Here is a 22,854-nt window from a genome sequence, read left to right as displayed (position 1 = left end):
GACGACGCAGTAGTCGGTACGAGCAAGCGCCGCTCGCGCCGACTCGCCCTGCTGGCGGGAGCCGCAGTAGCTGTCGGTGACCGCCGGCTCTTTTGTCCGCCGCCGAAGTCGCCGCGCCGAACTGGCCACAGCATCACCACCGCCCGGGGTGGCTCGATCGTAGTCCGGGGCAGCAGCGCAGACGATGTGCAGGTGACGGCAAACCAGGGGTGACTCCAATCACACTGCGTAAACTCAACACACTCGGCAAACACTAAAGTAGTGCAAGGGAGAGGAATTCTGCATGCGTATCGCCCACGTGGTACGATGTTCAACTCGGCTAGCAAAAGATCGGGCAGCTATACTCAGATGCTAAGTTCACGTGAACGAAGCTCGCTTTCTTGAGTCGAACGAGTAATTTCAATTCGTGCGAGGCTAACTAGAATGAGGTAAGCAAAGTGCAACACCTCAACGCCACGGTCCACCAGGTTGTGTCCTTCCACGTGCGACAGGCAGCTTCGTAAAGCCTTAGGCCTAAAGTGTCGCTACCCTGACAACAACCGGCATCCAAAAACAACACCCACAATGGGCGCAAAACAGGCAGCCGCGAGGAGACGTCAGCTCTGCGAGGTGGTCCTACTCCGCTCGGTGCACACAGCATCCGAGTTGACGGCGCCCACCGTCCCAGACGGTGTCGGAGCGCCCGGTGCCAGGCCGCAATACCAGTCAGCCCGTCGTGGCACCCGTGGCCCGCGGCCACCCGGCTCCCAGAGCCGCGACTTCATCAGAGTCAAAGAGATAGAAGAAGCTATTTACATATTTACATAGGAAATTCGGACCACCCACGAGGCTTCCGTACTCACTCGCTTCAGGCTTGCCACTGCTCCGCGGGCGCTCAGCCTCGCTCTCCCAGGATGCAGACCACGTGGCTCTCGTACCAACGAATGCCATTAAAAAAAAACACTTGCGAAAAGGCTTAGCAGGTTGACATGTTCAAACACACCACAGCCACCGTCGCCTCGCTCAAGAAAGCACGCCGCCGACGCTAGCGATCAAAATCCACGCTAGGCCTACGCTTCGGTTCAAACAAAGGTCTCGAACGAAGCAACACTTAAAATTATCGTCCGATGCCCCAAGAGCCCCACGTTGGGCGCCAGATGTGGGGTCTGATGTGGGGTATCTCACACCGTACTCTTGGGACAAAGGAACGACAACACAGTAGTGCAAACAATCACAAGGGCATTTATTGCACCTTTCATACATCAATGCCTGCTAGCCGAGTTGCTATCCACAAAACATGCCGATGGGCGCGCGACAAATCTAGAAGTCCGACTCACCGCGTCCTCGTGAGCGAATATGTTCGCTCCATGCTGGATCCCAACGCCTGGTCGTTCGCGTGTATAGTCACGCGGATCGTGGCGCGTTCGAAGGCGGCCACGCGAGGCGGTCTCGCAGATGCATCGGCCGCCGCGCGCTAGCGGGAGACGTCCCCGCCGCGCGCCGACGTGCCGGGAAAGAGGGTTGCTGCACGTGCAAGCACCTCTGTCCCGCTCGCTGTCTGGAACCCAAGAGAGCGCGCCTCGCCTCTCCCGCCGAGGGTAACCCCGCAGCCGCGCAATACTAGCGCCATCTCTCGGACTGCGCTTCAACCACATCGGCCGCCGCATGTGCGGCGAAGCCGCACTACAGGAGACGCGCTATGCGGGAAAAACATCAGGGGAGGCGCGAGGGTCGCGCATCCCCACAGGTTTCATTGTATAAGGATGATTTTAACATTACATTATTCTACATTATTGTCCTCCTACATTATTGTGAGCAGTTACTGAAGGACGAGTTTTTATTGGTAAGCTTGGTCAAGGTAACCAAGGAAAGTGTAAGAGTGTATGTTTAGAAGTCTCACGTCAAGGCATCCTAAATGAAACTATAAGTCAGGCATTTAATATGCAGGTTACTGTTTTGAAACCGTGCATTTTTGTTTGATGGTAAATGATTGTTAATCTGCTGTAAAAATTTAATGCCAGAGTTGCATTCCTGAATTCTGTGCGCCATCTGCAGATTGCTGAAGCATAGTCTGTGTGTGCGGGACGTCATGAATGTGGTAGTGCTTTGGCGTTTCCGAGCAAAAGGCCCAGGAAAGTAGCGTGGACAGCTGCACTAAGCATAGCTAACAAATTGGGACCAGTAACACGTGCAGTGTTGAATATTTGGGGGACAACAGGCTGCGAGGGGCTTAGTTTAACATCAGCAAGCCCAAACGCCATTCGAAGTCAAGGTAAATTAGAACTTGCTCCCCTTTATTTCTAGAGTACTTAACAAAAAAAAAGAGAGAGAGAAAGAAAAGGCAGTGGAGTGTGCCATATAAAACAATTTGCTAAATTTTTCCCAACTGAAACCTTGCTTTAGGGTATCAAAAATGCTGCCACAGGCGTTGCATTCAGTTGCATTTTAATTTAAATCTACATTTTGAGGTTTCAAACTCGGTGTATCGGAAATGATATGTTGGACTTTATGAGTCTAGTAATGTAGCTGTTTCCCATGGCATGATGTGTAAAGGTTGTGCTGCAGAAACCTGTCCAGGTGTTCAGCGTCGTCTGCTTGTTTCTGCGTGCAGACGACATCGAGGTGTGGTTCGAGGAGGAGCGGGACGGCCAGACGGTGTGGAAGGAGCGGGCCGAGCTGTTGCCGAACGGGGTGCATAAGCAGGTGGCCATCTGCTTCCGGACGCCCCGCTACCGCGACCCCATCATGGCCGACGTGCCCGTCGACGTGCACCTGCTCTTGCGGAGGCCCTCCGACGGTGCCCTCAGCGAGGCGCGTGCCTTCACCTTGCATCCTAACGAGCGGGGTGGGTGTCACACCAGTCTTCTATATCCCAATAGCATGGGAAAGTTTAGTTTCATTTGCATCGAGGTAAATTCGCGTTTAACATCATAAACTTCCTGTAGCATGGCGTCATTTCATGTAATTTGATGAACACGACATTTGCAATGAAAACGACGATTGATAAAGTCGGGCAACTCTTTCTAACGTGTTTCAGTATGCTTACTCTCTATCGACGGATATCAGGAATTGGATGCAGGGTCAGCAAGAACAATGTAGTATACAAATTAAAATTGTGTAACTAAATTGTTCATTTTAAAAAAATGCAAAGCTGCTATGCATTTTACCTGATAAGCGACAGACAGCTCCTCCACTCCATGCTGGTTCTGGTACTTTGGCCATGTTGCTTGTTTGGTACACGTTATTGAATTCATACCCGGCTGTAGCCTATGTTCAAGTTTATCAGGATATGAAACGGTCGATTATGTATGTATTGTGATCTGAATGTTTTAAACTATTGCTGTCACTAAAATATAATTTCAACGAGGAGATGCCCACTTCTGAAAATTTTGCGCATACACTGTTGCATCTAATCTTTTATTGACACATCATATGTAAATGATATTACCTTTTCCATATAGTACCGCTGAAACCTGATGTCATTTGATGTATCAGGTGTCATTGCCTGCAAATCACATTAAATTTTGTTGTACGACAGGGGTATTACGTGTGCTTTTCTGCGTAACATATGACTACAGTGCATTCTGCTGATACAAGCGTTCATTAAGCCCAATGTTGTGACATTGAACAGCTGTTTCCTTGTGATCTTGGTGGTGCTTAAATAATATTGTATGTTGCAATTAAGACTTTTAACCCTTTAAAGGCCTCTGATGACAATAGCTAATTTGCAGCCGACGGCAATTTAAAAAAAAGTTGACGAACCGATCTTGTCGACTGTATTTTGAAGCTATTAGCAGGGTTTTTGATGAAGTAAGCATCTAAAAGAGTTCTGCAGTTATCATTTGATGCAACAGTTGGCAGCACAAGTTTATTTTGGTTGTACATACTTGGAGGAACCTTTGGGAGGCATGTAGCCCAGAGCCATAGAGCGTAATCTTGGCTAAACTTAAAAAAACCCTTAAAACAGTGCCCAACAGCTAAAGATTTTTTTGGGCTGCTGACACATCACCTATGCGAGTGGGCACCGGAAATTGCATGGTAATTACTCATTACTGCTTTAATTAAATGAAGCACTGATAAACTATTGAAGTAATCACTTTAATGAACATTTTGCAGGGATGGTTGGGAAGGAACGTGGAAACGTGACCCCGCAACTTCTTTCTCCTGTATTTTGCAGATCCCGAAGCAATAGAACGCAAGAAACGCAAGATTGGTGAAGGCTACTTTGACCGGTACTTTCAGGAGAGTGTTCTTCTGGGTGCATCTGCCGGTGAGTACCATTATTGGGGATACAATTGAAATTGTACTGTTAAGGTCGTACCGTTCAAAGTGGTGCCGTTTGTGTCCTGGGCTGCCTTAGTTTTCTGATCATTGGTGGTACCATTAAAACAGTACTGTTGAGGCAGTATCATTAAAGTGGTACCGTTTGTGGTTTGGTGTCTTAGAGTATGTGGGTCTGAGCTAGAGCAGGGCTGCTGCGAGGAGGATGTAAGGGAATGAGTGCATTTTTTTACACTGGAAGCATATCGCGGGAAAAGACAATCAACAAAGACTAGTCAGGACAAACCCTTGTCCTGTCTAGTCTTTGTCGATATCGTCTTTTCCCGCGCTATGCTTCCAGTGTATCTATGTATTACCAACCAGCCCAAGCCTGTACTCTTCTGAAGAGCATTTTCTTATGGTAGGTTTTGAAGACTTGGGCTACATTTGTTTAGTAGATGTCAGCCCAAAATTAATTCACCTTCAAGTAAGCCCACAAAGAGGTTTCACAGATTACTTTACAGTTCCTAGTAATGGATGAAAAAAGCTACCGATTGACATCTGCTTGGCAAACAAAAACCTGCATAAACATAGCAGTGCTACACTTTGACTGCAGTAATGGTTTACATGCAGCTGTAATAAAACATTTTAATGAGGAAGTCTAATTGTGTTTTGTCTTAGTTTTCAGTAATGTAACATGCCTATATTTACTCATATCTACTTGCATAGCTCTGATGTTTATTCTGGCGTCTAGAAGAGTTTTAGAATTGCTACATTACCGCGGTAATGTAATGGCCGCTTTTGTGGGAGGAATGATTTACTGTATGGTCAGATATTTTACAGTACAGCAGCTAAGGCATGGCTGAAACTCCTAAGTGAATCACTGATTGTTTTGCACATTTTATCTGATAATTAATGCCTGCTCTCTCTGAGATAAAAAGTATAAGATTGAAAACATTGAGACTGTTGAGCCTTGTTTTATACCAGCCATAGTATGCACTATTGTGGACAAAAAAATGTGGACAAGTTAAGCCTAGCTATAAAACATCGCAGTAAAACATCAGTGTAATCATACTTTGGACATAATGAGGTTGGCCATGTTTGGCTGATTTGTTTTGCTGAATATTCAGGTATAATGAAGCTCAATATTCGAGATACAAAACAATGTCAGTTATGGTGAAGCGAATATTAGCTTGCTCAGCAGCTTTGAATATCACTTGATACCAGGAACGTCACTGAGCACGAGCAGCTCGAAACGGCACATTCTGAATCTGTATGGGTGTTTTGGTCAACGGCATGTCTTGGCTGGCATGCAGCTGGCAAGCCGGAATGCCAGTCCCATGTGGCTATTGCGATTGAATGGTTGCATATTAATGAAGGTGCAATATGTATTTGTAATTTAGTGTTGATGTGCCATGTATGGGCAAGGCAAGCTTTCATTGGGTCATTAAAATTGGCATCGTACCCTTTGCAGGCCCATCGGAGGCATCACATATGCTTGCGCCTTTTCCACATGGAGGTGATCAGGATTTTGTTTTTCATGCTGATGTTGTCTACACTTATAATGAATATTGAATATAACAAAGGTATTTTTGTGTCAGCTGCAGCTTCGTTAGAAGAACAAAGTAGCCTAGTTTGATGACAACATGACTTTGGCTCCTATGCTAAGTTCAAATGTTGCACTATCTTTGGTGGCTGAATAAGTAGCAATGCAAAATCTTTACTTCCAAGTTATATATTGTAAGAGGTGCTCTACACAATATGTTTTTCTGTTAATTTTTCAATTGTCCATGATTGTACATGGTGAGTTGGCTAGAGTGCTTGAAACGTTATCTTTCTCCTTCCCCTCTGTTTTTCTTTGCACATAATTTTGATTCCCATTGCATGCCCGGGTGATTCATAGGTGCAGAGTAGTGATATAGGATGCTAACTGATCCTCGCATGCACCATAATTTAGTGCTTTTGGCCTTGTTTCATTATTTTGAGTTGTGCGGTTATGGCTGTGCTCTTCTCTGCATAGAGTTAATGAAGCTTTAGCCTTTCTGTAAACATGTTATTGTACGGAATAGCGAACACCAAAGGCACAGATGTGCGTAGCAACACTTGTAGCTTTGTCTTGTGACACTGACGTCAACTATAGCGCACGAAACTGTTTTGCAACAAGCATGTTTGGTCTATCTGCTGCTGCGGAAGCATTGGCAGCAACAACCATTAGCATTGCCACACTTAATTTCATTTTCGCTTCTACAGAAAAACAGTGGTGAAACAGAACATTTTCAATGTGTTGTGGTCATAGGTCGGCAGTACAAGTGAACACTCACTCATACTCGCTCACAATTTCTTTTTTCAGGCTTCATACTCACTCATGTACGCACTCATGCCTTGTACTCACTCTCATCCATACTCATGACCACTCATACTCGCTGACACTCGCTTACATTCACATACATGCTGACAGGCAGTCACATTCACACGTCCATTTACACTAACTGGCATTCACTTGCATTCACACACACCTTTAAATTGACTGTGAGCAAGTGTGCCAACCTATAGTTGTAGTTGAAAAAAGTGTCACAAGATGGCACTACCAGTGCTGCTGCCACTGTAAATTTTCTGATATTCCGGTATTCCGTAACATTATTATAGTTTACGGAGTACCCGTAAACCATGAGTATATGGAGTACCCGTAAACCATGAGTTTACGGAGTACCCGTAAACCATGAGTTTACGGAGTACCATAAACAATGAGTTTATTGGAAGGCTAAACTCACTAATAACAGCACCACAATTTACGTTCTTTTTCCTCAGTGCCTTTGTTTATTTTCTTTTTTTCTTTGCACCCTTCTGCATTTATCTTCTGTCTTGCCTGCCGTTTTCGCCACGTTCCCGGTCCTTGCACGTGGGCATCTCGACCGTGCCCTCCCGTTCCTATAGTGCCAGTGATGTCCGTGCCTAGAACTATGCGACAGGCGGTCAGAACTCAGGCCAGGCCTGAGAGCGGTGAGAGACATTTTTGTCTTCTGTTTCTTTCCTTCCCTATTTTTCCCCCCCCCTTTTTTTCTTCTACCACTTGTTTGAAACGTTCCTAGGTGTGTAAGTGCTAGTAGAATGCAACAGTTTTCCCACATGTGTGGCTTTTGTCTTTCGCATGGCAAAATGAACCCTTGTTGTAAGAGACTCCAGTTGCAGAAACAGTGCTTGCATACTGAAACACCACAAAGCCACGAATGTTACCAGTAGTATCTTTGATTGCATAGTGCAGGAGTCTAGACAGAGGTGAAGTGGTGGACACAATAAGGTGACCTTGATTACACATTGCAGGAAACTGATATTTAAGTATGGATAAGGTGAGGTACGTCCTCGATCACACAATTCAGAAAAACGATCAATGTGTGGACTGGACACAATCTGTCCACACGCTGTCCTGTCTTCTGCTCTTCATTGTGAAGGGCTTGTCTCCTGCACTGTGTAAGAAAAGATAATGGTGAGGACTAAAGGCTCAATCACACCGGCGATTTGAGGAGGTCACGCGACCATTTGCAATTGTCAACCAAAAAGCGACTGAAGGCGACTGATGCTCGCAACGGCAAGCACAACCGAGCACGACCTGCAAGTCGCAATCCCGGGGGTTGTTGTCTCAGTGAGACCTGTAGGGATCTACGCAGTTCGTGCGCAGTTCACTGGTTTCGTGTTCCGGCAACAGCCATGGATTTTTATTTGAGCGATGAGGAAGATGTTACTGTGCTGACGTGCTCTGCTGCGGTGTTAGCTGTGACAGCGCGGAAGCCTCCTAAGAAAAAGCGACGCTAGTCGGTGCGCTCGTGCCTCCATTCACGATAAGTGGCTGGCCGCACAAGCCGCCTCCTGCGCGAACTCCGCATGCATGACGAGGAGTATTATCGAGAGTAAGTTGTAATTTCTAGTTCGTGTTGCGTAGGAATCGGTGCATAATTTCTGTGCTTTCTTTTGCTGCTGTTTAGCTCCCTGCGAATGCTACCATGTACATTTTACACATTGCTGGAGCTGCTGTTCCCCAGCATCGCAAGGCGAGACACGAATTGCAGGCCGGCAGTCTGCCACGGTGGCGTGGACTTTGCGTTTGGCATGACGCGGGAGGGTGCCGGATGAAAACACACGACAACATAACTCTCGGTGCACCACTGATTTGTGACCACTGATTTGTGACCACTGATTTGTGACCACTGATTTGTGACCACTGATTTGTGACCACTGATTTGTGACCACTGATTTGTGACCACAGTCGCGCGACTGAAAAATCGAGCAGCGAGCAACTGCCCAAAATAGTAACTTTTTGAAAGAAGTGACCATTTGCAACTGGTTGCTTTGTGACCAACCTGGTCGTGTGACCGCTGTCGGTTGCTGGTGTGAATGAGCCTTAAGTGTAGGTAGGACAAGGTGCCTTGTCCTGCCTGCCCACATTTGTCCTTTTTTTTGTGCAGCTTGTTCTGCGGCATAGATCACTTGTCTTTTTGTCCTCTGTTCTGCTCTGTACATACCATAATTCTTTAGCACAAACTTTCCGACAGTTCCTGCTTGTCAGTAGGCTTCTATGCCTTGTCACTTTTCATGAAGTACTTTGTGATGTGGCAAATGTTTGGTTTCTTTGACATACTGACATACCTGAGGGTGGGGTGTTGGCGGGATGTGAAGTATTGCAATTTTTGCGTTACAGTGCTTGCTATGATGTAATGGCTGCAAGGCAGCCGGCAGGATTACACTGTTCTTATCTTGTTTTTTTAAGATGCCTAAGGATAGTGGCAGTGGCACGATTGCGTGTTGATAACGAGCGATAGCAAAGATGTGGTTACATAAAGGGTATTCCATTGTACAATTCACAGGTCGTAGCCCTGTTCCCGAGGCCATGGTTGCAGCAACGGCAATGCAACAGCAGCAGCACCCCATGATGCAACAGGCCAGTGCAACCACGATGACACAGCTGACACCCGTCAACCCACAGTACCGCGGCGAAGTGGGCGCAGTGGCACCGCCCGCATATGAGCCGGAGGTGGTCGAGACAGCCGAGAAGCTGGACAGCCTCGACCTTGGCATTGACCCCAATGACATTGCGCTGACTTCGGGTGACCTAAACATGAACCTGAGCGACCTGGCCAGTGCCCAAAATCTGTCACTGGTCAACCTGTCGGCTAGCCTGTTTGACAGCGGCAACAACATTGCGAGCGAGTCTAACCTCATGGACGATGGCCGGGGACTCCTCAACGACCTGGGTGGCTCCCGTGTCTTCAAGACGGAGCCATCCTAATGCCGGCGGTGGTCCGCTGCATTCATGTTTTTTTTTTTTTTAAGTGCCGTGAATGCTCGTGTGTGGGTCTTAGGCGGATGATGTGTGATCAGTGTACTATTGGGCATCTACTGCAAATAATGAGAGGCATCATAGTGCGCTAAGCTTCAAGTCTTATTGAGGTCTTGAAGCCTGGTGACATGAATCGCTCGACACACTTTCGTATGTAACTGCGAAGCCCGGTGGCATGAAATTAGTTCACTTTACGTGCTCTTATGTGGCTGCTTGTCGCAGCTGTGGCATGCGGTATTGAGCATGCTACTTTAGAATTGGACTAGGTGGAGTGTCCTATTCATTGTATTCCTGCAGCAAGTGGCGCATTGAAGGCACACCTGGGAGTAGATGACCAAATAACCTCGGGCAACAATCGTGGCAATTGCTGAAAACTAGCATGCTGCGGGAGGAGGCCAGTGCTTGGCGATGGCAGTCATTCGCTTGACACTCTTTCTTATTCAGCGAGGCAGTTGACTTTTCCAACTACGACAGCCACCTCCTTAATTACATTTTCAAGTGACAATGTAACGTTTCCATGGTTATCAGCTAGCCTACAAAGCAGCACCCCCCCCCCCCCACTCTCTTCTACCTTTAGGCTGACAACCATCCGAAATGAAGCAATGCTAGACAATAAACACTTCGCTGCTGTCTACATCATCTGCTGGTGAAATCTCTATAAAGTCAGTGGTGTGGGAAACGAGCTTGATTGTAAAGTCTCTTGAAATTTGTTGGTTGACTAGCTTGATGCAGAACACTGTCATGTCTCTCATTATGTGCAGCCGGCTGAATGCAGTATCTGAGGTCCACAGCTTTTGCTCTTTGTCCATCTTCGCTTGGCATGCCTGTCTGATTGAGGATACCCTGGAACTTTATATCGCCGGCACTTCAGCATCTCGAAACCAGATGAGATTCAGGCAGGTTTATCCTGTATATTTTGTAAAAAAGGTGATTCATCTTTTTTAGGCACACCTGGAAGCCTCTTCATACAAAAGTATGATTCACCGACAGTTATGTTGAGTGTTTGATGCTCCCTGTTCCACGTGGAACCGTCGTTTAAGTTACGCACAGAACCTTTGTTGTGAACAAGAGTTCTGCACTGAACTTCCGATATTGTAACATCAGTTCACCAATGTGGTTTAACAATTTAAAGCAATGCTTAATGAGAGACTATGTAATGAGGAGCTTCCAATTAATTTTGACTGCCTGGCCGTCTCTAAACATGTCTAAAGCACAGCACACATGTGCTGTTGCATTCCACCCATGCAGCCAGCACTCAAACTCAGAACCTTGTGCGAAGCAGAAGCATCAGGTATACAATATGACTGTCAGTAACCAGACCTTTTCTTTAACATGCTTTTGCCTGACCAGACTTTCTGTCATCCGTCAAACGGTTGATCATGCCTGGAGATCTTGTCACACTATATTTTGCAGTTACGCTCTTAAATGGACAAACTGTTACATTTACATTTTTGCGATCTCTTGCACGCTGATAAATGTCACTCCGTCCTATGTGTTGAGGTGAAGCGACTTTTATAGTTTGCGTGCCCTGTGACAAGAACTTCGGTGTTCCCTCTAATGTTGTTTTGTCCCTAGCCACATAGCGGCACATGTAAATGTCCATTTCTGCAAAATGGATAATCTCCAAGCCATTGCTTGAAGCTAATATAAGAGGCTGTGATGCAACAGTGCCATTTATTGTGGCTTAGTGGCATTTCAAAAACATTTATACTCTATGGCTGTCTCATCTGTTTGCATGGATTTGATCAGAAGCGCACTTATGTACATACGAACGACCTTTGGCCAAGTACCATATTTACCCGGTTCTAATATGCACCTGATCTTATAATGAGGAAAAAGTGACATGCCTCCAATTCTCGCAATCGGAATTAACCTGCAGAGTTTTTACAGAATGAAAATTTTGATGTTTGTTGCCGCTGACAGACAGCTCTTCAAAATTTTGTATGGACCGCAACATTCCATTCTCGATGAGGTGTGTTGCGTTCCATATTCCACATTTCCTGAATGACTTCTCTGCGCTTCTTCATCTCGGATCAGGTCCCAAGTGTACGGGTTTGGAACTCAATATGCATGCATGTGTCTGGACTCGCTGTAGTGTATGGTGCGAGTTGTCTTCGCTTTTTGTCGCTGTATGTTCCACTCTGTCGTGGACCTTATGGCGACGTACTAATTTGCTCTCTTTTTTTGCTCCCTCCTCATTAAACTTTCTGAACCTATGCCATTTCTTCTTTATCTTACAGTATATTATTATTATTATGTGAAAAAGACTATTCATAACCATTTATAGTGACTAACTCTTTTACTTTTTTTTTTTATTATTCAACTTAACCTATAACGACTCTGCAACAATTCAGAATGGTATAGTGGCCCACACCGTGACCGACCACTTTGCCAGTTCATGCTGCAAAGCCATGCAAATCTCCGGGACACCATAAACATGTGCCGCGGCTCTTTTTAGCATGTAAAATAGCTTGCTTGAATTAGCCTTCCTATGAAAGTGGCGTTTCATCATTGCCGACTTACACGAAAACTTAGTTTTGTCATTTTGTGAAGAGAATGGCATTGGCACTTGCTCCAACTTTATGCTGCTGCCAACACCACGAACGTGGTTTTCATTTCGTATCCGATTGTAACTCGCAGGAAATTTTCTAACCCATTTTCTTGGAAAAGGTGCGCATTAGAATTGGGTAAATATGGTACGTTAAGACAGGTAGCGGTGGCATGTGAAGGGACTGATATTCTTCTTCCTTTTTGATGGCACAGTCACGTCTGGTGATGCTAACGCGAAAATAAATCTTGAGTTGACATTTCATCTTCGCCTTTCCTTCTGCACATTGCGAGCTTCTCATCGCATCGCCGCTGTCATTGCATATGCGCACTTCCATGTTGCTCGTTTGAACATCCATTGATGTCAGTGAAAACGGTGTTTCGCGCCGAGTGTTGTTTAATGTGTAGGGGTCTTTCCTCGACTTGTTAACGCAATACGACATGTTTGTGCAGGCTGGTGAATGGTGGTCCAGGTGCTGCGACGGTTTGTTGTTGAGGCTCTTGAGAACTGTAGATGGTTCCGTCTCAAGCAATGTGACTTTGAGTCCTGTTATCATGGTTGTCAATTTGCAGTCAATTTACCCAACGTTTTGTTGGGTAGTCTATCACACTGTGTCGACAGTGACTCTTCCTTTTATTCTAAAGCGTCTTTGCTCGGGTACTTCACTGTCAGAGGAGCGAACTGCCACGTAGATGCGAAATGGTTTTGTCACGCTTGGTAACTGAAAGTCGAGACAAACCAGGAAAAAAACAATTTCATGTGTATTTAATGATGTGGACCAAGAAACGCAACCTTGCTGTGAAATATAAGCGAGAACAATGTAACAGTAAGTGTGAAATCTTTATCTACAGTTGGTAAAATAAAAATACGGGTCACTGTATAAGTTTGTTACAATGCCTGCAAAAATTTTGTGATTATTCATTGATTAGTGGCGAAACACAAGTTGGCCCAGATCATCCGATGGTGTGGGGAAAATTGATCTACTAGCTCACTGTTCAGCTATTGCTGAAGTTTGAATTTAGGGTTGGCATTTGCACACATAAGTCTAAATGCTCCTTGCAAAATTAAATAATGTTGCCCAGGGTGAATTGGAATAGTCCTAGTAAGATGCATGGGCTGATTGTGTTAACGATGTTGAAGCATGCCTGCACTGTGAAGGTCCATGTCATTTGTGTATGTGCTATATTTTGATTCATAAGCATTTTCTTAAATTTTCTGCTTCTGGGCACTTGAACCCAGAAGATAAGGCTTGTCAGTAAAACACTGGAGGCATGTTGGGCCCTTTTGTGGAAGATATGCGTTAGCTGTGCCCTTTAACTGATCCATTAGCTCTTTGGAATTCATCCAGCAAGCATTGTGTAAAGCACGGTTTTCTTTAAGTACACCATTCAGATTCCAGCCAACCTGATTTGAGACATGGTTACTTTTCTTAGAATGGCCCTCGCCACGAATGTTGCTTGATCATGCCCGATAAGGGCTGAGCAGTAGAGAAATTGTAACCGTTCGATGTGAATGTGGGCGTGGTTGTGGATGTGGTTACAAACAAGTGGTATTAGTGTGCTTGATGACGGTGTGGCTCTAGTTGAAGCTAGCAGCACAAATTGTTGCTTGGTACCCTTTCAAAATGTGTTGAGCCAAGGTCAGTTAGCCTCTGATCGTTTTTCCATAGATGTAATGACATAAGAAGGCACATAGTCTTGGGTTTTCAAGATTGTCTTTACCGGCATTCTGCATACGTCGGAGGTTATTGTTCTTGTCGAATGTTTTAACACCACTGTATTCTTTAATAGCTGTGATATGCATGAAACATGTTTTTCATGAGTGCTTTCTATTCAGGCGCATTTATTTCCTATGGGGCTTTTTAACATTAGGTGGCTGTGCAATGCATCCTTCATTATTTACACTGAGAGGTTTAGCTGTCGTTGGTGTTTGACAACTAGTGGATTTGCTGGTGACTTGAAGCAATGTCACTGCTGTCAGGTCTTAATTTGGGCTTTGCTGTGCGGCGTAGGGCTTCATTGCACACTTGACTCGATGTGTTTTTTGGTGTGAGTACTTAAAATGGTGTGCTCGGTCTAAGGTCTCACATGCTCTCATGAGCAATATTCATGTACCCCTACACATTTTAGTTTTATGTAAATATGTCTGCATCAACTTTCTTTTTTTTCACGTTCTTATTGTATTGCAGTTCCAATTTATGGGCACAGAAGACCTGTTGTGTTTACTATACATTTGTGCCCAATTTTTATAATGCCTCCTTGATGTTTCGCTCATGCTCACGTAATCATTATGCATTGTTTTCACTCATAGATATTTGTGTTGGGACATTCCATGTCTTTTAATTACTTTACCGGTTTTTTAATTGCTCAAGAGATTTACGCTTCGTTTTTCTTTTTTTGTGTGTGTGAGATCGCGTTCGTTTATATCATTATGTTGGTCATTTTGCTGTGAGTTATCTATGCTGGTACTTTTGTATCTGCCCAGTGAATGACTGTGTCGTGCCGTGAACAGTGAGAAGTTGCGTATTGCTGAATGTTTCATGCTTGTTGCTTATGTTGTCCAATAGTCTGTACGGTGGTTTAGAATGTAGTGACCACTGAACGCTCTTTATCTCGATAACAATGAGTCGTAACACGAAGTCGAATCTACAAACATTGCAGGCTCGTGCTACTGATTGGTGAAGGAATTTATCTTTTACAGTTCACCAAACTGCTGGTTTCCTGTGTGTTTTCCCTGTGCGCTTGTTGTGTAAGTCTGCACATATGTTTTTGAAATTACCATTGTCAAATATGTTATGTGCTTGACTAGGGCATCGTGCATGTCTGGTTTTATGAGACTTTCTGCCACGTAGTACTTGTATGTGACTGTTATTACAAACGCATTCTACGGGATGCTACAGTACTTGGAACTATCGTCAAGTGAAATTGTTCTAAGAGGACATCCAGGAATGCTGTCGCGTTGTTACAATATGTCAACTTGCCACAAATGTTTCCTGCGAAGCACCTATTGTGTTCCTTGCGATGGTGTTAGTAGCTGAGGGCAAGAAACTTGCACGGCAGGTGTTTATTTTTCGAAGTTCCACAAGCAACAGTTTGGGCCTTGGCTGGATGTTGTCACGATGGCCAACAGGCTGTTTACATCCTTATCATGCTAGTTAAAATCATCCACTGGGAACGACTGTTTCATCTGAAGTGTATAGAAATCGATATAACAGCCACTGTATTGCCTTTCGATGCCTTGTGGGTTTCTGTTCCTCAGGTACCAACATCATCGTAAGCATACAAGCTATTGTAACCAGTCCAGTTTGCAAAAGATTTGGCTGCTTTCGTCACCTAGAACACCATAAGTGCATAACCATATAGTGTCAATTTGGACCAGTTTGCATGAGAAAACTGTTCATGTCTGGAGCGCATTATTATTGTGCAATATGATTGCAAGGTAAATTAGGGCCTCTGATGTCCCGTAGTACAGGCTTCTGAATCAGTTCCAATTGTGGACTGTTCAATGCTTTGATTGTTCCATTGTGAACAATCAAGTATGTTCAAGCTTGCCCTTGTGTTCCTTTGTTCCAGGAGCGTTGCTTGCATATCTATTTTCTGTACTTTCAATGCTTCTCATGTGCTACATTGGCCTGTAATGATTGCTATGCGTCGTTTGCACCTTGCTTTAAAAACAGTGAAGTCCGTCAGGGAAGAGTGACTTTTACCCGGTGAACACTCTTGGGACCACTAGACAAGCTCTTCTCAAGTGTATTGCTGCACAGTGATTGCAAGCAATGTGACTAGCATCGTAGATATCTTACGGTGATTGCATAAATAATAGAGATTTCTGAGATCTGTAAAGAAATTGTGCAATTTGATACCTTTTTTTTCCTTTTTTTTTTCTTAGGCTTGCTGGACAACTGACACCAGAAGTTATTCCATGCACATTACTTTGAGTTGTTTTTTTTTTAACAGTCGGTAGTGATGCAGAGGGTGGATTGGACACGATATAACACTCGTGAAACAGTGTTAATTCTTTTGTGACACAGCTGTCAGGCATAAAGCTGGAGGCTGACTGCAACGAAGTTTCACTTTGGCTAAGTTGGTTAAAAATGTCTTGGTATGCAATTGAAGCAATTGTTGCAAAACCTAATTGCCTAATTTTATTTTTGTTAGCCTATATAAATAGGAGCTAAGCTAATGAAACTTGCACCTTGTGGTTAGCAGATATGATACCAGTCCTAGGCCATTTCCAAGATTTTCACTACATCGCAAGTACCACCTACTTGGAACTCATGTTGAGAACCTGCTCTGGTTCTCAGTATTTTGGATCCTGTGTGATTGATCCTGTGTGAGTTGTAATGGTAGCATTTTCCTTTCTTTTTTATAGTTTCAGTATCAAAAGTGTCTATTTTTGTGAGCTTCTCGCGATGCATCCACGTGCCCTTAAAACGTAAAGTTTAGTGTGAAGGCTGCTCAATATTTGCACCTTCTGAAACTAAGCTTCTCACGCGGTCCAACATTTTGTTGTAGTTAGCCTCTAAGGCAGGTTTGATGGCTAACTGATGCTGCCACTGAAATTTTAACAGATTTAATGTGTATAATTGTAAGGTGTATGAAAGCCTGAAGCTAGCTGAGCTATTGAGAACACTCGTCACATAGCGGTGTGCACGCCTCATGTTTAGTAGTGGCAGGGCTTTATAATTTCTTATTGTCACATTCCGAAATGCTCTTTAGAAGGAACTGCACGCTATAGGCTAGCTCACAAGAACATGGCGCTGGAAAATGTGTGCTGCTTAAATTCTCTAAGTTTGGTTTTAATATTGCTGCAGCATTTTGGCGTTGGAGTACAAATCAAAAGGGACAAGGAATGTACGGTGGCTTAGAAAAACTATTGAACATGTTGGTTACTTGGCGCCTCTGCCCATGAGTTGACAACAGAAGTGTACAAAGATTACTGAGAAAGAAGATAGTTTTAAGAGCTGTTCACAAAAGTGTGTTTGGAGGAAAACTGTGTTTATTCATTTTTTTCTTCATCAGAGCGTAATGTACTGTGATTGCCATGCGAGTCATCAGCCCTTTTATTTTGTGTATGTGGGTGTGTGTCACATTTTATGGAAGTTTTTCTGTTCATTTGTTACTGTGGCGCCCTCTGTCATATAAATACTTATGGTTTACATTGTTATTGCCCTATTAAGGTATATGAATATGTACATAGTCTGTGCTTAATAAAAAGGCCACATGACTTGAGGCTTCTTGAAGCTTATCATGGTACTCGTTTTTCACCAGGCTTCTTTCTTTAGCAAAATGATTGCTTTACAATGGAAAGATAAGCACTTAGCTCTGCATTTACATGCTGCTAACAGTTTTACAATTGCTTACATGCGAATTTCATTGCTTTTTGTCTATTCTGAGAAGAGATTGTTGGTGAATATACTCAGTAGCATACTCTTATAACTTCTACACTGTGCAACGCTAGTTGTCGTAATATGTTTTATTCTATTGGTACAAAAAAAAAAGTGCTGAATATGGAAAGCAAGGACAAACACTGAACTAAGGGCCCGAGCCATGTTATCTGCGCCAATCCATGGTTTTAATTCCAGCAAGTTTCCTGCTTTGACAGCTTAAACTGCGTCAATGATTGTGCCAGTTGACTATCACTTCTGCGATCTGCTACCTCTTTGACCTAATTTTTATCATAGGTGGCACTTTCAAATGAAAATGCTTCAGTCGTGTAATCAAAGGCCCTGTAAACAAGCAAGACAGTGTAAATCGGGATTTTTGGCCTCTGTAGAGAATGTGCCATCCATTCAGTTGAGCCTTCTCTGAAGAAAACTGCGTTGGCTGCTGAACTGGGTTCAGTGTGGCATAGCTAAACCTATGTGGGCTTTTACGACTTTCTTTAAATCACTCTGGCCTCGGAAGACGGTTAAAGATACGTTATGGCTGCCACTGTGCCCGTAAAGCCTCTCTTGTTTTGCCTCCTTTCAACCCTTCATCCTCTTTCCCCCGTGCAGGGTAACAAACTTGGTTAACCTCCCTGCCTTCCCTTATTTTTACTGTCTCTAAGTCGAGCGTGGCTTCACGAATATTCGGTAGCGCTCTTTTGAAATCTGTGCATCTGGAAACAGTTCCACGAACTCTACTGGCGTGAATTTTCCGTACAGGCAAATATTGGCCAGTTTTCAAAAGTTTTTTTTTTCTACGCCTCTGCGTTATTCCCGCTCGTTTACAAACACGAAACTGTCCAGCATTCACTTTTTTTTTGTTCAGCGTATATCTTGACAGTTCACGTAAGCTCAAAAACCCCTGAAGCAGCGCCGATTTTGAAAAAAAACCGGGACGCGCGATTCGCCGCTCGCGCCAGGCTACTTCCGCTTCCGGCGTGACGCAAGCAGCGAGAGCGGCTGTTTCATCTGGCCACCGCCAGATGGCAGTACCGTCCGCGGCCGCGAAAACGAGCCTCCCTCGGCGTTTCCGCCGTGGTTGGTGGTCGCCGCCTCTCCCCTTCCTCCTCTCGCGTCTTGATATCCGGCAGCTCCTCCCCGTTACGAACGTCGGTCGCACAGGCTTGCTTTGCCCGCCCGTCGAAATGAACGTAGCAACGGGGCAGCGGCGGCAACGTCGAAGACCGGCTAACGCCAGGATGGTGGTGTCCAGTGGATAAAAAAACGCTCGCATCACTCCGGGTTGCGGATATAACCCCGCCGCGTTCCACGGCCGGATTATCGAAACCATGGACGAAGACGTCGACCACGGTACGTCTGGAAGAACCCGCCGGGGGTTCCGAATCGTTTCTCGGCTTTTCTCTCTACGCGCGCGCTAGCTAGCTAGCTCGCTCGCTCGCTTGCCGCCCCGGCCATACTCCTTCGTTCGCTCATTCTATCTCTGGGAGAGCTTGCTTTCTTTTCCCCCACGCTGTGCGGTGCAGAACCTGGGCGTCGCACGATGGACCGAAGAACGGAGGTATATAAAAGAAAGAGAAAAAGAGCACCGCTCCGGAGTGGAGCTGGGATGTATATAGCTAGCTTTATTTTAATCGAGGCGTGGCCGGGATAACATCGAGAGGGGGTCTTTCTTTCTTTCCCCCTGCACTTCGCGTGTCAAAGGAAACCACGCTGATCTCGAAAGGGAGCTAACCGACGAACCCGGCACGGCGATCAGGATCGCCGCTGTCTTCTACGCGTGTAACCGGCGCCACCGGAGAGTAAGCGCATGTCTGAATCATGCCCCACTTTTTTTTATGCGAGGACAGACCTGGCGCGCGCGCGCGTCCGAGCTCTGCGGCGCGTTGTGGGATGAATGGAAGCAAGCGAGAGCTCTTCTCGGGTGCTGTGTGGCGAAGCACGGTTGCTGGGTTGGCCCTTTTCGTCTTTCGGTTCTCAGAAAAAAAAACTGAGCGATTGATAGCTCTGCGGTGCAGCCTCCTTCTCGGGGAGCGATCGGCAGGGATGGCTGCTGGGCTCTTGGGAACAGCCGCGAACACGGCCTGGAGCGTACGCCCTGTCTTTTGTTTATTAATTTTTGCGTGTGCTTTCGTGCGATTCGATATTCGATGCTGTAGTGCACGGGAAGTTCAACGGGCAAATCCAACCTGATCCGTTTCCACGAGGAGTTTGTTGCGAAAGGCGTTGTGGCTAAGCATCAAACTGTGCGCGCGGCAGGGGCTGCCTAGTGAAATGAGTAGCTGCACCCTGGGGTGCCGCTTTCCTGCAAGGACTTGCGGTAGATCACCGGTACAAACAAATCGGTTGTTTTTTTAAGGAACGGGTTTTGGGTGTTTCTTTCGGTTACATGTGTGAGCAATGCGGAATTGATGGCAACCCGCACAGTCTCGCTGAATTTGCGTAACCGATGTCGTAATAAAATTTAGATACATGCATATAGGAACGAAATTTAACCATACACGCTGATGCGACCCCTGTCCCTTTAATTGTCAGGTGGGTCGCCCGCGCCCAGTGACTCACTGAAGTTTCCTCGTCTTGTTTTGCGGTGTAGTTCCGTGTTTTTTTTTTTTTTGTCGCCCTTGCTGTAACGAGGCTTGGATGGAAAGTGCGATCAACCGTAGCCAGCAAAGTCGCTCGTACACCCGACTGGCGCACGCATATGTGTTGCGTACTTGCGTTTTTTCTCCCCGGTTTGACGCGGTCTCGTCCGGAGTGCCTATTTTAGGGCGTTCCCTTGCCTCCGCCCCGGTTTCCGGGGATCATCTCCCGGAGCTTGCGCCTAAAGAGGCGTTTTCCTTTCCACCTTTCTTTCTTTTCTTTTTTTCTCTTTCTGTTCTTGCGGTGAGGAGAACGTCACGGGTTTGTCAACTCGGGGTTGATACCCACAGGTCCCACCAGCCGTATTCGGCGAGAAATGTTGGCGCTGTGCCATTTTAATTCCGTAAAAGTTGCAGCATGATGTGTGTTGGTGTGCATGTGTGTGCGTGTGTGTGTATGCATGTACAGGCTCATCATATTTAATTTAATTTGGCAACAAAACCAGACAGATAATGGACGGAAGGAACAAGCTGGAAACTTCCACCGGAAGGGGTCGTCATACATACATACATACATACATACATACATACATACATACATACATACATACATACATACATACATACATACATACATACATACATACATACATACATACATTATTATTATTATCTGCGAGAGTGGACCGAAAACTTGAGGACTTTCACAAAACGCCTCAGAATTCTATAAGCAATGTCGCTAATAAAGCATTTATACCGAATATAAATCTTATATTGGGTTATGGCTAGGTATATACACTATTTCATGAGTAGAAATTTTGCATAACTTGCGTAAATGAATAAAGAATTTCCCGTCAACTGCACATTATCTTGGCGATTTTCGCGACTTTGAACACTGGAGAACAAATTAAATGTTAACCATTAAAACTAGATTAAAACCAAAATCGTTCACACAATTGCTTCGTCGGTTTCTATTTCGGAGTTCATATGTTGGAAACTCGATGTTCTAAGTTTCCGAAATTTTACTTCATAAATATATTCAAAAGCGATAAAGCTTTTCTTTAATTTGGAGCTTCGGAGACTCCTCGTAGGTCTCATACCTGGCCTGCTCTCGTCCCAAGAGCTTCTACTCTTACGATACGTCCTATCAAACCTTGAAGACTTGGTATTAATCTGATTTAGCACTTTCCAGTTAGCTCGTAGTACTCAATAAAAAAGAAGAGGTAGTGGGATACTTTCAAATTTATGGCGACACCATGATGTTTTTGACATGCATGTTAAATGTCAAATGCTTATACTTGGAAAAACGACTGATCCTGTGAGCTAATTTAAGGTAGTACTTGGCCTTGTGTTTTGAACTTCTTGGGGAATTGTATCTTGGATTGGGGACTATCTTCGAAGTAACACACCGTCTTTCGAAAATATTTTACATTCAAACATTTTTCGGAATTCGGCGTTCAGTATTTTGCCCGATTCGGACGACAATCGGTGACCGAAATACAGCTCCTCAGTTTGTTTCGTGTTGCGCAGCTGAGTTTCGGAACGAGCACTTTATTATTATTATTACACTGCACATTTTATTGACTATCTTATATTCAGATTGCGCACATTTGAAACTCGCTCGTGTTCTGGTGAAAAGAAACTAGCGCATTTCATTAAAGCTGAAAAGAGGAAAATTTTCAGAACTATTCGACATCTCGCGGAGAGGCGATGGTCGCATGTATTGCATCTCGCACCGTGACCCCGATAAACGTCCGGGAGTGTTTCGAGCAGACGATTTGTAGCAGACGACGACTGTGACGTCTTACCGGGCTAGCACGTGATTCTTGACGTCATAAAAGCGCGCTTCTTCTTTTTTTTTTCCAGCGCCACAGCGAGAGCAAGAGAGATTGTACAGAAAATGAAAGCTGCATTTTTGTTAAACATCAAGTGCACGCCCGGATAAAAATGAAAAGCTGGCTCAAGGTGGTGTACTTTTTGTCTTTGAGAGGAAATGGAAGGTAAGGGGACTCTACTGAGAAAAAAATAATAATAAAGGGGGCAGCGGTTTAACGAGCAGACGAATTGGGAAAAGTTTTCCATTTCAAGCAGACGGGGCAATACAGATATTTTCCAGATGCGGTCTTTCTAAGCGACGGCTTAAGTTTTCGTCTGCTGCGGAAAGGTCGTGTAGGTTCCAGAAGTTGGAATGGCGCGCCGCAGCTGCGTATTTCGGTCGTCGACGCCGCATCGATTTTTTTGCTGAATGAACGACTGGCGCGGCGCGCTTCCCGAAATTGCTCGCCGTCGACCGGAACCGCCACCTCGATAACGCATGCACGCTGGGTCACGCGGTGTGGGTCATCCCCGCGGAAAGCTGCTTCTTGATTAAAAGAGCGCCCGGCTGTGGCATATATTTCGGCCTGCCGCTCATTCGGCGCGGACGCCAAATTGGCGCAGCTGTCGACTGACCGTTGCTGTCTTTGGCTGCGGTGGCTGCTTGTCGTGTAGCGTATGTGTGTGCGGTATTTATATATATATATATATAAAAAGATTTTCGCAGCATAAGTGGAGCACAAAATCGAAGTGACCACCAAGTGCGCTGAGTGACGCTAGATCTCTTAATTAGCCAAAGGAAGCATATGCGTTTGTAGTCTTACAAAGATATATATATATATATATATATATATATATATATATATATATATATATATATATATATATATATATATATATATATATAATGTAGTTGGGACATGCGCCAACACGGCTGGTGGCATGTCGGAAGGAC

The 22,854-nt window shown here is 45.0% G+C and overlaps 2 protein-coding genes across 5 annotated transcripts in view; both read left to right on the top strand.

Moving 5' to 3' along the window:
* LOC139050756 (embryonic polarity protein dorsal-like) overlaps positions 1-17,366 on the top strand; it is a 28,200-nt gene extending 10,834 nt beyond the window's left edge. For 2 of the 3 annotated variants that reach the window (XM_070527470.1, XM_070527469.1), the window contains exons 7-10: positions 2,591-2,824; positions 4,157-4,249; positions 7,174-7,239; positions 9,099-17,366. In XM_070527470.1, the coding sequence (XP_070383571.1) occupies positions 2,591-2,824; positions 4,157-4,249; positions 7,174-7,239; positions 9,099-9,520 (815 nt within the window). In that variant the 3' untranslated portion in view covers positions 9,521-17,366. The remainder of the gene's footprint in view (positions 1-2,590; positions 2,825-4,156; positions 4,250-7,173; positions 7,240-9,098) is intronic. The other variant, XM_070527471.1, reaches the window with a different exon arrangement.
* Positions 17,367-18,580: 1,214 nt separating this feature from the next.
* Myo81F (Myosin 81F) overlaps positions 18,581-22,854 on the top strand; it is a 128,520-nt gene continuing 124,246 nt past the window's right edge. For both annotated transcript variants that reach the window (XM_070527328.1, XM_070527329.1), the window contains exon 1: positions 18,581-18,858. In XM_070527328.1, coding sequence (XP_070383429.1) covers positions 18,837-18,858 — 22 coding nt within the window. In that variant the 5' untranslated portion in view covers positions 18,581-18,836. The remainder of the gene's footprint in view (positions 18,859-22,854) is intronic.

The sequence above is a fragment of the Dermacentor albipictus genome, chromosome 10 (genome assembly GCF_038994185.2).
Source record: "Dermacentor albipictus isolate Rhodes 1998 colony chromosome 10, USDA_Dalb.pri_finalv2, whole genome shotgun sequence".
In the NCBI taxonomy this organism is placed as follows: Eukaryota; Metazoa; Arthropoda; class Arachnida; order Ixodida; family Ixodidae; genus Dermacentor; species Dermacentor albipictus.
Note: the sequence above shows the minus strand (reverse complement) of the source record. Positions and strands in the feature narration are given on the sequence as shown.